The sequence below is a fragment of the Lactuca virosa genome, chromosome 4 (genome assembly GCF_052849685.1).
Source record: "Lactuca virosa cultivar CGN04683 chromosome 4, Lactuca_virosa_CGN04683_v6, whole genome shotgun sequence".
NCBI classification, from domain to species: Eukaryota; Viridiplantae; Streptophyta; class Magnoliopsida; order Asterales; family Asteraceae; genus Lactuca; species Lactuca virosa.
Window position 1 is genome coordinate 444,040,959 of NC_136429.1, and position 16,588 is coordinate 444,057,546.

At 40.9% G+C, this 16,588-nt stretch overlaps 1 protein-coding gene across 1 annotated transcript; it reads right to left on the reverse strand.

The window, feature by feature from the left end:
• Positions 1–9,906: 9,906 nt before the first annotated feature.
• LOC145109089 (AP2-like ethylene-responsive transcription factor ANT) lies at positions 9,907–12,996 on the reverse strand. Its single transcript, XM_079046197.1, has 9 exons — positions 12,565–12,996; positions 11,987–12,500; positions 11,808–11,890; positions 11,691–11,699; positions 11,506–11,594; positions 11,345–11,418; positions 11,053–11,103; positions 10,874–10,950; positions 9,907–10,786 (listed from the first exon to the last, which is right to left on the reverse strand). The coding sequence occupies exons 1-9, from the start codon at positions 12,845–12,847 to the stop codon at positions 10,302–10,304; spliced, it is 1,665 nt and encodes a 554-aa protein (XP_078902323.1). The 5' UTR covers positions 12,848–12,996; the 3' UTR covers positions 9,907–10,301.
• Positions 12,997–16,588: the final 3,592 nt, after the last annotated feature.

The window sequence follows — 16,588 nt, forward strand, 5'->3', positions numbered from 1 at the left end:
AATCCTTGATCTTTGCTTTGGGGGATAGTTGGATTGACAATCTTCTGCATAGTAGTTCCCAAGCCACACTTGCGACAAATGAGTTTAGGTTTTTCAGTGGGTGGCGTCGGATGGGAAACCGGAGATGGGTTGTTTGGAAGGTTTGGTCGGCATGATGGAGGATTTTTGGTGGGTTTGGTGAAAGTTTGTTAGTTTTTTGGTGAGGAACTTGGTACGCGGGTTCTTTGTTTGATTGATATTTGTTCAGAAAGGGTTTTTTTTGTTTACTCAGGGATGTCAGTTGTACTTCATGGTTAACATAGAGAACTCTTGCTAGAAAACAAGATCTTCCTTGTATCTTCAGGGTCGAAGTTGTCTTCTATGAAGTTGACTGAAGGGTTTGGGATGAAAGAATATGAAGGAACATTGTTTTGTTGAGGTAGACTTGTGGAACCTATGAGAGCAGAGGTCCACCCGATATTTCTCTCAGAGTCTGAGCAACATTTGATTCATGGCCTTGAAGTACGTCAAAGAGTTTAAATAGAGTCAAATTTTTCAGAGATCTGTTGCTTTGTAGACAAGATTTAACATTGCCCCATCCTATTCCAAGCATGTTGATGAACTTGAAGCTCTGTTCGATCTGAGTTCTTGTTACGCCATGAGCAGTCAGATTATTCACTAAAATCATGTAACGATTTGCTACAGAGGCCACTGATTCTCAAGGAATGGTGGAAAATCTGTCGTAGTCATTCACCATAGAGATTTGTCTTTTGTCTTTAACATTTTCTGAACCTTCAAACAAGTATTTGAGTGTATCCCATATCTCTTTTGTAGATTTGAAAAAGTTTTATATGCTTAAACAAAGAAGGAGGGACAACAAAAACCATTTTAGAGAAGGCAATGTCATCAACATGCATCTTATCAACGTCCAAGGCAGTTGGAGGTGTAACTCAGACCTTATTTTGTCTAAGAAGTTGAGTTGCAACATCACTAACAAATTTCCTAACACGGATGTCTGGAACTTAAGTATCAAATCTCCTGATTTCAACACCTTTTCTTTGGATTTCAAGAACCTTTCCTCTCTCATCTTCAAATGATCATATTCTTCCACGACCAACAATGGGGATCTCACGAGGTAACCTACAACCAAAAAAGGTTGGTAAGCATTAGGATCATCCATTGTCGTGTTAGAGAGAAAAAGTGGTATATATGCAAAACTTTTATCCTGTTGATTCATTAAATGAAAGAGAAACCAAGGTATTCTCAAGAAATGATAATTTGATCATATGGATTCAAAGGACAACCACTCTAGATCTGATATCAATTGAAAGGAACAAAAAATAACAACAATAATGGAAGCAATTAATAGAATTCCAATCAAGCCTGGAAAAAGATCCAGTCAAGTCTTGAACATTAATATGTAACGCTTTGTTCCGAATTGACTTCTAGTTTGAGGCTGTGGGCCGAAGGTTGGTCATCATAAGGAGTATGGCTCTATAAAAGGTAAGATCTAGGCCAATTTGGGTGCGGGTGATGTATTAGAAGTGATGCGGGTGTTCGGTTTGTGTTTTGGAGATTAGGGGTATTTCGGTAAAGTGTCAGTTCGGGCTTTTGTAGAAAATGGATTTTTGTTCGGAAGGTCTAAAGGAATATATGAGTTTATATATGTGTAGAGCTTCTCGTCACCTTTCCGTGGATATAAGGATCGTCAGAATCGGGCTTGTAACGAAGAAGTTATGGCTTTCGGAAGTTTCGTGGTTTTCAGGCTTAGCCGAATACGCGGGGCGTACTAGTAAAGAGGGTAGTACGCTGGGTGTACCTTCGAGTACGCTGGGCGTACCTTGGAGTACGTTGGGCGTACTGACCAGGATGGTCGCGAAGGTTCCCAGGAGTACGCTGGGCGTACCATATGTACACTGGGCGTACTCCAGTCAGATCAGAGCCCTATTTTAGGGTCTTGGACCCTATTTAAGCTCCTTATCTCATAACCTAACCCTAATATCTTCAGCCTCCATCCCTCTAAACCTTAGAAATCGACCCTTAGCCTCCATTTGAGTAATCCTTGAGCTTTTTGGTGATTTAGTGTGTTTTTGGTGCTTATTGTAGAAGAAGGAGTTCCTTGAGGAAGCATTGCTTGGCTTGAAGCTTGTGGATCCAAGCCCTAATCATATTGATCTAACTCCAGAAAGTATAAAGTTTGGATCTTGGTGGCTTTCTCATGTGGATCTAGTTGGGTTATGACTTGTTATGTTTGGACCTTGAAGAAGAAGGAACTTGGTGATCAAGCTATGGTTGGAGTCAAGCTTCTAGATCCAGAACCTTCATCAACTTTGCAAGCTTTTGGAGGTATAAAGTCTCAACCTTGTCAACTCTTTCACGTAGATCTACCATTGTGAGTTTTAGTTCATTTTGGTCCCAAGGATGGAACTTTATGGTTGAAATTCGATTCTTAGGCTTTGAGTTGCCACTCTCAGTGTTAAATGAGTCCCTAAGGCAGAAAGTTGCCATCTTGGAAGTCTTAATGGGCTCATGCATGATTTAAGACCATTTCCTTGGGAGTAGATTATCATTTTTGGATTTTGAGCTTATGTGGGCCATGCAATGTCATCAAGTAAGCAACTTTATGGTTTAAGACGTTGAAAAGGACTTGGATCTGCGTTTGTAGCTCTGGAGTAGAGTATTAAGCACTTAATGGGAAAATTGCTTAACAGGGGATTACGCTGACCGTACGTGCAGGTACGCCCAACGTAAGCATCATTTGGCCCGTACGCTTAGCGTACATAGGAGTACGCCCAGCGTACTCATCAGTTATGGGCTTATTGTGTTTTGGGCCTCGGTTTGGGGCATGTAGTGGACTTTGGGCCTTTGGGCCTTAGTGGACCATCAGAAGTCAGATGTATTGGGCCAATCATATGTTTGGGCTTAGGGTAAGGCCCATTAGAGGGATTTGGCCCAATTGAGCAAATTGGGCCATTAGTGGGCTACTAGTGGGCTTGGAAAGTCTACCTAGTGTTGGCCTTTAGTATGAGGTCCTTTAGAAAGATCTGGGACCAATTTGGAAAATTGGGCCATTGATGGTTTTATGGACATTATAATGAAGGGCTTTTGTTTTGGGTTTGGGCCTTAGTTTTGGATCATATTGGGGCAGGGGTAAAATGGTCGTTTTACCCCATGCATGGATTAAGGATTATGGTATGGGACCCAATTGCTAATTGGGTATATTGATTGGTAGTGACAGCTCGGGAAGATGGCAGGGCAGCAGCTAAAGAATTCATACGGGAAGCTTCTGCAGTACGAGGTGAGTCTTCTCACCATACCAATGGGTCTAAGGCACCAAGGCCGACCCATTTTATGTTATGTGTTACACTAGCTGTAGTAGAGATATGTGGTATGATAGTTATCTTATGCTAAGTGGTATGCTAGTGATTATATGATATGTGTTATGCTAGTTGTCTTTGTGATACTTGCATGGAAGACGGATATGTGGTATGATAGTTAGCTTATGCTAAGTTGTATGCTAGTGATTATATGATATGTGTTATGCTAGTTTTCTTTGTGACACTTGCAGGGAAGACCCTGGGGGAGCCCGTGGCATTGGATGTAAGACCATGTGGGGTAGCCCATGGGAGTCCTAGGTAAAGACCATGTGGGGTAACCCATGGCATTGGATGTAAGACCGTGTGGGGTAGCCCATGGCTTTCCTAGGTTTTATGTATGCATGGCTTATGTGATACAATTAGCTTTTACAGCTAACATGATATGTGTTATGTGGATTATGTATGTGGGGTATGCTCCGGGGGACTCACTAAGCTTTGTGCTTACGGGTTACAGTTTTGGTTTCAGGTACCATCGATTTGGAAATGAAGAGCTCGGATTGATCACAGTGTACACACCTATGATTTCTGCAATGAATGATTTTGGGATGAACTCTGATAAACGTTTTACTTAATGATGATTTGAAATGTTTGAAGTAAATGGTATCAATGTTTTAGCTATATTAAAAATGAAATTTTTACCCTCAATTTTTGGGTCGTTACAAGTTGGTATCAGAGCCTTGGTTTGAGGGATTCGGACATACTTTCCGGTGTGTCTGAACTCAGACTGAGGATCTGTAAAGCTTTCAAAAGAAAAATGTTCTAAGTGAAGAATTTCTAAGACAAGAAAGGGTGTGGTGCATGCAATCAATTGAGCTCAAGTAAGTTTCCCCAAAATACCCACATTTGTTATCTGTTATGATTTGATTATGAATCTGTGAATCGCATGCTAGTTAGGGCTAGGGGAGATACCTGTATATGTTGTATGAGATGGTAGATTTGCATGCTAGTGTTGATTAGTCAGCAATAGGTTGGCCTGATATGTGGTGCTTGTAGCCATGAGGATATTGGATGCCATGCTGGAATGACAATGATAATTGGTATTTGTAACTGCAATGTGTATGTTTTGAAAATTGTATACGGTTAGGATCTTATAGCCTTAGAATAGCTGATTTGACCTTATTTCCTGTGGTCTTAGGGTAGAGTCTATTATTCGAAAGTCTATTAGATCCTGTTCTGTGTATAATGTGCATGCATAAGGCAGCCGACAGTGAGGATGGATGGATGCGGACAACGCAAGTCGTGACATGTGGACGGAAAGTTCTATGATAGTTCTTTGGATCAGAGTGCTACTGCACGAATGCTGCTTGCTTTGTGCTTTTTGGAAATCTTGAATGATGGGAGTCAGCTACTAAGTGGATATGACGATATCCAGGAGGTGGATGGCTGGCATCATGGGGAGTTCCTCAGCAGCTGATGGCAGGGCGAGGTTGAGAACCTAGGAAAGCCTAGGATATGCTCCAGTGAGTTAGTTGGGGTGGTTCAGTGAGGTTGGGAGCCTAGGAGAAGCCTAGTAGGTGCTTTGGTGGATATTGTGTTGTTGTTTGGCGGATATTTGGCGCATCAGTGGGATAGGTGACTTAGAGGATTCAGGAGGATTGCTAAGGAAAGTACGGATAGGTGTGCACGGTAGTATAGGCCTGTACTACTGAAAGCACAAGATCCATACTCGAATTAGTGAGAGTCTTGGAGAATCTAAGAAGCTGATGGGAATGGGAATTTTTGGTTATGATCTGATAGTGGGGATAGTTGCGGTGCTGAATGCGGATGAGCACGCGAGGGGCAGGACCAGGGTTTGGTCCCAGCTCCGATGGTGACCCAGTGAGCGGAAGGACTGCCAAGAGTTCGAGTTTGCCTTGGATCTCTTGTATCAGGCGGCAAGGGTTGATTGTGTGATTTTTTTTGCGCTTTGGGATTTAAAACTATGTCATGGGAATAGTTTATAGTCGGTTTAGAGGAGAGGATGCTCCAACTATTGTAGTTCAGCCGTTGGCGATTGAGTTGCGTGGGTGTCAGGATGCGAGACCCTGAATGATATGGATCACAGAGACGAGGACGAAAGATTGATTAGGAGTACCTCAATGAGAGAGGTTCAGGTCAGGTGAATTAATTGGAGGGTCTTGGGCGGAGACCCAAGAGTTTGGATCAGCTTTTGAGAGGCCAGCAGGGTCGGATCCAGTGCAATGCTTGTAGAAACTGCTCGATGAGGTTTCGTTCCAAGGGTTGGATTGTCATTTGGATTGGAATGAGGTATTACATCATGTTCTCAGGGTGGTCGAGGTATCACAGGAGAAGGTAGTCAGGATTCCTTCAGATGTTTGCGGATATGCTAGCTTCTGCCACTTCAGGTGGACGTCGAGAATTTGCATCAGTTTGGAATTGTGATAGGTTAGATCTCGGGTTGGTTTTCTGCTATTGTCTGGGTTAGCAAGGGTTTTCAGATGCCATTCAGCATGTCGAGGAATCTTTGAGAGATCTTCAGACGGACGTATCTTGCGGAACGGATTCCGCATGTACCGTGATTGCTCTGAGTCATTATCGGAGGCTGTTTGGTGATCTGGGTTGCTACAGGTGTCGCAGGTTTGGCCACGTCAACAGGGACTGCCCATAGGGGGCAAGTCTGTCATCTTGTCATTGTGGGCAGATGGGTGACAAGGAAGTCGATTGTCTGATGATCAGAGAGAAGCAGTGAGTGCATCTGTTCTGGATATTTTGCGGATCACCAATGGACTAGAGGGTAGAGCCAGAGCCCCAGCAGATAGGGGCCCCACTTTGCAGGATCAGACATGAGAGAGATCGGAACTTCATCAGGCAAGGGTGCGAGGTATGTACCCTTTTGCCTCCCTACCAGCTTTGACTATATTTAGTAGCAGGTAATTTTTCATCAGCATTAGTAGGCGTATCGTTGGTTGTTATCTCTGGTTGTGGTTGACTTCCATGTGTACCTTCAAGAAGAATCATATGCCATCAACATGCCATGGATTTTGGTGGGATAGTGCAAGGTCGTCTCTTTACATATCGCAGAGTTTTCAGTATGCGCGTGTCATTTTGGGTATGGTCGGGATTGGTTCAAGGGCTTGTACGAGGGAATTTTGACAAGGTTCCAGTAACCTTAGCTGTCATGTTTGGAAAGGCTTCCAAGGTTGTCAAGTGAAGAGATAGTTATTGCTGAAGTTTTGATTGGAACATCCGACCTTTGGACTTCGAGACCTGAGTGTGATATCTGTATAAGCAGTTAGAGTCTTTGGCATTGTTGGGATTCAAGAAGTGTTAGATGGTTTTCGGGAATCATGTTGTTTTGGAAGGGTTATTCATGGTGTTCAAGCTTTGTTAAGCACCGGCCGTCAGCAGATTGATCATTTGGAACGAGAGAGGGTTTGGGAATCCTTCAATTCTCATATGTTGAGCGGACTTAGTTGAATCTAAGTGGGGGAGAGTTATTCAGATATCCATGATAGAAGCAAGTGTAAGACGAGGATGCGTCTCACATTCCTCTTTGGGGGAGGAAAGTCGGCCTTAGGGGCTGACTTAATATAGGATATCGTGGATGGGAGTTCGGGAAACTCCCAAACATTTGGATCGTGTCGTCTGATGTCATATAACAGGCTTTGGGGGAGGGAACCAGGTAGAGTTCCATTCAGTGTTTGAGTTCAGTTGGGAGAATAGACCACGTGGGCGCTCAATGTTGAGATGTGTTTGGATTGATAAATGAGCGATAGGGCTATGGTCAGTGATCATGTGAGGGTGAAAGTGTTGTAAGACTACGGGGGAGCCATAGCATTCACTAGCAGTTGGATAGTGTGGAAAGTGTTGTAAGACTACGGGGGAGCTGTAGCATTCACTAGCTGTCGGGTAGTATGGAAAGTGTTGTAAGACTACGGGGGAGCCGTAGCATTCACTATCGGTCAGATAGTGTGGGAAGTGTTGTAAGACTGCGGGGGAAACCGTAGCATTCACTAGCAATAGAGAGTGTTGTAAGACTGCGGGGGTGTCGTAGCGTTCACGGATTCTTCCAGGTGATTTGGACTAGTGCTGGCTAGTTCGCAGGGTTGTAGGGGAGCCACAACTTGGTTAGGATCAGGACCAGAGGTGATTGACCGATCAGTTATCCGGGGGCGAGCCCAGATGGTTATGGGAATGTAGGACGGAACTGGTAGAGGCTGTTCAGTCGCAGGATCTTTTCGATAAGTGGTACGTGACGCAGGAGGGCTACGGCTGGGTAGTCCTGATATTTGATCTCTCGGGAACCTGGTGGTTGGACCGGGTGCGAGAGTGGTAGTCTCAGGGATCAGCTAAGGGTATCTATTTACCGATAAGGTAAGGGATGTTGGAAGTTATGGTGCATTATGGATCTCGCGTATGTTCAATACAGGATTTTGTTTCAGTGAGATGAGATTTGGGAACATAAGGATGCCAAGGGCATCAAAGGCAGGGTACCAAGGTAATGAATGGGTTTGGTTCGATGGTAGCTTAATCCATCATGATGTGTCTCGGGATGGTTCCATCAATAATAGGGCCACGACATGTTGGAATCGGGAAACGGCAAGACGGAGGAGACTGGGAATGACGAAAGACTACAGTATTCGGGTAGCGCGCACTATTGTATTGGATTCAGTGGCGACAGGGTGTCGGGTTATGATGATTGGATGTGTCAGAAGGATCGGTGGAGTCATGAGTGGCGGTAGGGCAACTACTACTAGACGGGGTCGCTTCGGAGGTCGCAGGGGACTTCTGAGTGTGTTTTGGCTCAGCAATCAGGTATGTGTGCGGTGTTCAGGACATTGGTAGACAGGTTGGGACCAGGGAGGTCCCTGGGTGTTCTCTAGGAAAGTAGCCATGTGGCAGCAAGAGTAGTAGGAGCCACTTCAGTGATTTGGGGTATGTTTGTGGAATGGCTTGTTATTCGGTAGACGCAGTTGATCGGTGATTTTGTTCTGTAGGAAGCCTCAAGGTATTACGAGTGGGAAGTATTCTATCTAGGCTGGTTTCTTGTGAAATCAGTTCAATGTGGGCAGTCTGTCAGGGAGACAGACCATCTCGAACTTCAGAGTTCGGATGAAGTAGATGTGATCAGGTTGCAAGGAATTCGTTCATATTTGGGTTCTAGAACCCTGCGAGGGTTGGTTTCAGTTGCCTTGGGAAGGTTGTGGTATTCTCGGGTTTATGGCGGTGTTGCTTAGGTTGTCTGGTATTACGGGGATAGTAATGCATGATTTCGAGGACGAAATCTAATTTATGTGGGGGAGAGTTGTAACGCTCTGTTCCGAATTGACTTCTAGTCTGAGGCTGTGGGCCGAAGGTTGGTCATCATAAGGAGTATGGCTCTATAGAAGGTAAGATCTAGGCCAATTTGGGTGCGGGTGATGTATTAGAAGTGATTCAGGTGTTCGGTTTGTGTTTTAGAGCTTAGGGGTATTTCGGTAATCTTGGGATTAAAGGAATTGATTAAAAGAACGGGGACTATTTGCAAATCATTGATAGTTGCAAAACTGGGCTGCTGGACTCCTTTTGGATGGGGTGGACGAAATCTATAGGGAGGCCCTATAGAATTCGTCCAAGGCCTCTAGAAGGGGAAGTCCATGGACTGCTTAGGGCCTAAGCAAGAGATTAGGGTTTCCACCTGAAAACCCTAACAACCTCAACTATTTAAAGACCCCTACACATGTGATTTTCGGCCACTGCTTCATTGGAGAAAACCCTAGCCGAAATTCTTACTGTTTCCTACCCTATCCTTCTCATCCTCTTGCTACAAGTGTTTATGAGCCATTAGAGGTGCAACATTTGGGGCACTAAAGCTTTCAAAGGTCAAGATCAAGCAAGGAATACTTGTTATTACTATATAGCAAACAAGGTAATCTTCATAATCCTTTTCATATGTTAATTTCTAATTGTATATGCTAGATCTCGGGTTATTGCTTTGAATTTCTTTTGCATGTTCAATTAGTGAAAAACTTATATTCAAAGCAATTAAGGTTGCATGAACACATAGGATGTTGCTATGCTCAAAACCCAACAGTAACACCCAATGCCAATTTGTATTTGAAAAAAAACATAATTTTTTTTGGGACCACATTTTGATAAATACGACATTAAGTCTTAAAATGTTTTGAAAACCATATTATTTTAAAAAGCATAAAGTTTTGGTGTTACACTAGACTTCTTCTTTAACTCCTTAGCGGGTACTCTCATCAAAAAGCACAAACTAATTCAAGATGATTATCGAACAAAGGCAATGTACTCTTAAAAACTGTTCTTTCCGGTTATGAAACCTTAAAACCAAAACCGATATGGGAACCATACACTACACCTCGGTTCAATTATCGGTTCCTCCCACGAAGTCGGTTTTGGGTTTTTCAGTTCTAATTTTAAAACCGATTGATCCCTAATATTTTATTTTAATCTTGGAAGATGTTATTGGTATGAAACATCATTTACAAAGAGATAAGAAAAGGAGTTGCAAAAGAAAAAAAAATGACTTGCTTTCAATTTACATCTATTAATCGGGAGACCATAATTATTGATTTGGAAAATAATAATGGAATTAGAAAAAGCCTTGATGATAATTAAGGTTTTGTTATTGTGATACAGTAATTTCCCGACATCAAATCATAAAATATGGGTTTCCATAAAATATGGTCAAAGGTTCGTTCTGTCATCAACCTAATTTATGATTTTGGGTCGACCTTTTCTTGCTTTTCTCCATTAAATAATAATGGGTTTTCATGATTTTGGAACACTTCAAAGTTCAAACCCCCATCGTCTACAAAAATCCTACATAGTGTCCCCAAATTACCCTTCCATTTCCCCAAAACACAAAAAGAACCAAAACTAACACATACATAAAGCAAGTAAAATAACACAAACACCGTAGTTCATCGCCATGTCAGCTTGTTAGGGGTTCGTCACATCCTACAGAACCTAAGACTTCTTTCTCGACTCCATCGTCAACTATGCATCTGCCCATGCAGCAAAAATCGGCATATGAGACCTCAGTTGGGTCGTTGTTGCAGCTACAGTCGGGATCCATGTATTCATTGCCGGCGGCATCCCAAGAACCATCGGAAGATTCTTGTTCCTTTTCATGCATTCTTCGCCGGAGTCACCATGGTTCTTGATAGTCGAGGACTCATCTCCCTCAACTGCACCACCACTGTTTTGCTCATATACTTCCGTTTTCCATTCCAACATGCTACCATCACTAGTGACATCATTCGAGAGGGTTTTGTGTTCACCATTATGAGCCTCGTTAGCCACAACCTCGGTCATGGGCTCTGGTGCTTTAGTTCGCCTTGCTAGTTCCCCGGATAGAAGGGTGTTGCTCTCCATGATCCTTTCCACATTATACCTTGACACATCAAAGTTTGTAACCGCATTTACACCACGAAATTTGATAGCAGCAACATCATAAGCCTCCGCAGCATCCTCCTGAGTGCCTACAATGTTATATAACTTAAAACTTTATGAACGTTTCCACAACTGATTACGTCTGCAATGTTTTTTAATTTATCAACATGACTTACTAAATGTGCCTAGGTAAAGATCTTTGTTCCCTGCCACACGACCAATCCGAGCTTGCCATCTGCCATGTTGATGGTGTCTACAAATCACAAATTTGAAATGCAATCTCAATAATTTTTCTTTCTTGTGTGCATCGTATAATTTTGTTTACTTATAAATTTAAAAATATTAAATCTTGGACCTTGTTACTCCTCTATAAATTGAAGCTCCCCTAGAGAAACCGCTGCTTCTCCTGAATAGAATTTAAAGAAAATATATATCACATCTTAAATACGAAGTTAATAAATGTGAGGGTTGAGATATTTTATGATTTTTTTAAAACAGCAGGAAGCAAATATATTAAATGACTGCCCAGGGACCAGGAGGTACAAGGATAACAAGTTTAAATTACAAAAAAGCAAAAACAGTTACAATTTTTTACTACTAAAATGAGTATGATTTTAAAGTCGGAATCTTGGAAAGAAAAAGGTTACCTTCTCAAGTGAGCAACGTATTCTTGTCTAGACATATTCTTCATTTCTTCAAGCTCTTGTTCATAGTTCTCCACCTAAGTCAACATTTTTTATGTTAACATCCACTCGATTTTGATAAAGAAACATAAACTTATATAATTTGATATCTAATGAAGTACTACCGGAAAGTTAATATGAGTTGAAGATCCCCAATACTTGAGTGCTGCTAGATCATAAGCTCTAGCAGCTTTCTCTTCCATATCATAACCCCCTAAAAGTCAACATCATGTACTCATAAGTCAATCTTGATTTGATTAAAAAGTCAAAAAATGTGACTAAAAGCCTAAAACAAGAAACTGAGGCTTACCCAGATAAACTGAAGCATAGTTCACAGTCCATGAAACAAGAGACAGAAAATTGGTAAGAAATTGTAGATTTATAATTTGTCAAAATAGGCAAAATGACAAAAGTCGACGTTTCTAACCTTGTCTTCCCTTCCTCGTCTGGCCTTCTTTTCTACAACTGTTGTCCCATAAATGAGCTTCATATCTACCCGTCCATCTATGCCTGATGTAAATAAAGATTCAGATATATAATGTAAACATCTGAAATCCAAAACAAAAATTCCACAAGATACATGAAGAACAACAGCATGAAATAAACCTGGTAACACCCCTATACTGTGATGTTCGTTGACCAAATGTATCTAAAGATTTTCTGTGAACAATCTGCTTCTGTTGATCCACCTTCTCCGACCCTCTTTTCTTGGTTTCCATAACGACAGTTTCAGTGACGTTAGCTGGAGTCATTTGTTGCTGTGATATAGTGACACATGAGCTTGATTGTGAACAACCAGGGCTCATTGACAAGCTAAGTGACTGTAAACCGCCACCGCCACCGCCACCGGAATGGTAATCTGTTGAAATCCAACCTTCTCCGATAGTTGGTAGGTAGAGACCAGAAGAAGAACCTGAAGCAATCTGGGACTCCTTGGCTTCTTGTAGTTGTATTGTTTGATACAACCCATTGTAATCTTGGTAGTGTTGGGGTTGAATCTGATAGTTTTGAGTCCCATTCTCATGGTTGTAGTACATTGCATCGGTATCTAAATCAGTGGTCCCCATTGTTACACCACCAAAAAAGTTCTCAAGTTTTGGTGTTGTTGAAGCTACCATCCCTAAAAAGAAACACACCATTAGTAACATTTCCAGCAAGAAACGGACTTTCTAAAGAAAACAAACCTTGTGATTGTGATCTTGTGATGGTATCCATTAGGCAAAGTGAGCCATCAGACTTGAGGGGCATTATAGGGAAAGTAGAGTAAATCCCACCACCATTTACACCCTCAACTCCACCACAGTAAATGTTTTGGTAGTTAAAATGGGAAGGGAAAGTGAAAAAAGATGTGGTATTTGACTCATTCGAGGGAGAAGAGTGAGCAGCCACTGATGAGTGAGGAGAAAGAGAGAAACCCAGCCAGTTGTCACTATTTTTGTTGTTGCCATTGTTGTCATTAGTCTTCATTGTATCCCCCGAATCAAGTTTGAAATTTTCTTGGTTCAAGAGCAAAGGGAAAAGAGAGAAAACTTGATCAATGATTGGTGTAGTAGTAAACTAATCATACACATTTTCCCCACCATTCTTGAAACTAATAAGAATAGGGTGGGGGCGGGAGGGTGGGGGAGAGAAGAAGTCTAGAGTCTTATCTTTTTGTTGTTTTCTAGTTGCAGACTCGGTAGAAAACAGAATCTATATGGATACTTACATACATAAATGTATGTATACATAAAAATCTAAATGAAAATCAATTATATTTACTAGTCTTTATCTATATATCTATATGAAAAGATTGGTAAAGGGGAACAAAGCAAGTTCCTTCAAACTTATACAAAAAGAATGAGTTTACAGCAAACAATGTTGGGAATCCTTCCAGCATTGCATGGGGATCTGTGAATGAGAAAGACTTGATCTTTTGCCTCTCTCTCTCTCTCTCTCTCTCTCTCTCTCTCTCTCTCTCTCTCTCTCTCTCTCTCTCTCTCTCATCCCCTGTTCTTTTCTCTTTTACTTTATGTGATACATATCCTCTCTCATCTCAGCTGTAATATAAATGTATATGCAATATATGGTATATTCTTTTTGGGAAATATTTTTGATAACAATGTTTACTCAATAATAGAGTTTATATGTCTTCGCAGCAAATCTATGTCGCATGCTAAGGTATTTTGGTATACATTAAACAAGTCATGTTTGTTGTTGATGTGATATAATGGTGAGAATAGCAACACCTTCATGTATAATTGTGATGGAGTAGTGGACTGTAGCAAACATCACAATTAACACATTCAATTCTATTTTTTTTTACCACCACAATTAACCACACTCAATCGTATTTTTTCTATCTCTTTCTATTCCTTCCTAGATTTTAAATAATTACAAAATATTTTTTTATTAAATAATCAATAAAATATGAAAAATATAATGATGTGGAGCAACTAAGTATACCAAACTAATACAGATGTTTGTAGTTTTAAGCACTCGACAAATTTATGTTTAATAGTGGTTACTTCAAAAGGCTTAAGGTTTACGCTCACGTCTAACATCATAACACAAAAAATATTATAATTTTAATGTCACATTATCATCACTTTCACACCATCTATCTTAGAAAATACCTATCATTTTATAATCCCAAAATAATTTACATCTTATTATTTATTTATTTAAAACAAATAATCTAAATATCTAAAAGTTAATTAAAATAAATAGATTTTGTAACATCTCAATGATTAGGTACTTCTAATTGATCATATAATTGAATTATATTGCATTTTGGTCCCAAAGTTCAAGAAAGAATGCAAAAAGGGCTCATAGTGGCATTTTGATAAATTGGGACTTTGAGGAGCACGTTTTGCGTATGTGTGTATGCTGAGCGTACTAGGGTGCGTCTTAGTATGCTGGACGTATACCTCGTACGCAGAGCGTACGTGGAAAGCATGCAAACCCTAATTTTTAGGGTTTGGCTCATATTTAAGCATCCTTAAAGCCTTACATTTCGTTCTTACCCAACCTCCTTCTGTGACATCGACCCCCAAGCAACCCTAAGAGAAAAGAGCAATTTTGGAGCTTTTAAGAGAGTTTAGAAGTGGTTTTGAAGAAAGAAGAAGGTGGTGAGAAGATCTTGGAGTTGAGAGCACCTTGGATCTGTGATTTCTACCTTGTTTGCAACCTCCAGAAGGTATAAAGCTTGCAACTTTTTCACTCCATCTTGTAGATCTAGTTTTTTGCTATTTTAAGTCACTTTTTGGTCCCAAAATGGTGATTCTTGAGGATGACATGTTCTTGAACCATTAAGCCATCATTTCAAACCTTAGGAAGGGTCTTGAATCATAAAAATGGGGTCTTAATGGTTGGTTTTGATCCATCCATTCTTTAGGAGGTCTTAATGTATAAAGACCTTGAGTTAAGCACTTAATGGAGATGCAAGGTGATAAAGTTGGAAACTTTATGACTCTTGTGGATGATTTAGCCTTGGATCTGAAAGTTAGATGTAAGAGCTTAAGGCATTAAGCCCTTAATGAGAGTTTTGGAAGACTGGGTGTACGCCCTGCGTAATCTAAGTACGCAGCGCATACGTGATCACCGTCCCCAATGGTGGTGAGAGCTTGAGTACGCCCCGCGTACATTTGGAGTACGCCCGACGTATGTGTTATGTGTCGACTCGGCTGAGTTGACTCAGCTAGGTTGACTTAGTCAACTTATAGATTTTGACCAAGTTTGATTAAGGGGTATTTTGGGTAATTTGAATGGTATTTGAGAAATTGGTCATTTGGGTGGATAGGTGACGGTTGGAGTTGAGATTCGGAGTAGTGACCTCATGAGCTTTTGTCCAGTCTGTAAGGTGAGTTTTTCCTCACTATACTTTCGGGTCGAAGGCACCAAGGCCGACCCATTGGATTAAATATCTTGTTTTATGATAGTATGTTATCTTGTTGTAGTGATATGTTATATATGTATCCTGGTATATAGGATGATGCTATGCTTAGTGATCTGGAGATCTGTCCGATGACTAATTATATGTTTATCTGTTATATGTGCTATATTGTTATGTGCGTTGGCCAACAGACCGGGGGCATTCCAACCTGATGGTTGATAGGGCCTGAGGTTATTCCATCCCGAGCATGATTGGAGCCGTTGTATATTGGCATTCCAACCCGATGGTTGACTGGGCTTGGGGTATTCCAACCCAATGGTTGACTGGTCCCATTGTATATTGGCATTCCACCTAGGGTATTCCATTCTTAGGATGACTGGACCTGGAGGGTGATTGGGCTTGGGGTAATCCAACCTAATAGTTGATTGGACCGACATGTTGTTGTATATGTTATCTGTCACACCCCCAAACCGGAACGGCGGAAACGTTCGGGGGCGGAGGACGTCATGTCAAGTATCACAACACATGCATTATACTAATCAAAGTACAAACAACCATTGTATTAATAATGTATAAGTTTTTACATAAGTGTTTAAACATTACATATTCAAACATCAAAAGTAGATATAGCGAAAGACGAAAGACGCAACATGGTACTAGGCTGTCTTCTCAAAAGCTCCGGAAGTGTACCTGTCTATTGGATTCTTGAGAATACAAGTTATTTTGAAAGAGAGGATCAACATTTAAGCTGGTGAGTTCATAAGTATTAGTTATGGTTGCTCTAGTTTTAAGAAAGTGATTGGTTAAGTTCCAGAAAATCCTATATTTTCTGCTGTATATAAAAAGTAGTTTTAATCCCATAAAACTGTTCCATTTAAGTGTTATTGTACTTATAACCTAGTATGACATAATTTTAATTCACCATAAAATTAAAAGAAGAATGTTTTCTGTTTTGGTTGTGGAAAATGATTGATGCAGTAGTATTTCTTAAAAATACACTACTGGTGTAATAACCACCCTATTATTAAACTGGTTAATTAGGGTTAAAATGTGATAAAGTTGTAACCATGCTAATAGACTAGAGTAAACAAGACAACCTTCTGGTGTCGAAACTGAATATGTGACATTTGTCACCCCATGGCTCGCCTGCCGGACTGTAGCTAACAGTCGGGATGTGGGATTGTCAATCCCGTATAGATTTATACACACAATGCCCGATCTCCCTCCAGGAGACTCTGATTACAAGAATGTAACATAGCAAGTATATGGCTATGTCCTGAAGACGTACCATCACATTTTTGGTTTAAGTAAAGATAGAGTTATATCCTTTTCTT

Bases quoted from the DNA above. Each gene is read 5' to 3' on its own strand.
- LOC145109089 (XM_079046197.1), bottom strand. From the start codon at position 12,847: ATGAAGACTAATGACAACAATGGCAACAACAAAAATAGTGACAACTGG. The intron at 12,501-12,564 runs GTTTGTTTTCTT...GTTTCTTTTTAG, and splicing joins CACAAGATCACAATCACAAG to GGATGGTAGCTTCAACAACA. The intron at 11,104-11,344 runs GTAACCTTTTTC...AATTCTATTCAG, and splicing joins TACGTTGCTCACTTGAGAAG to GAGAAGCAGCGGTTTCTCTA.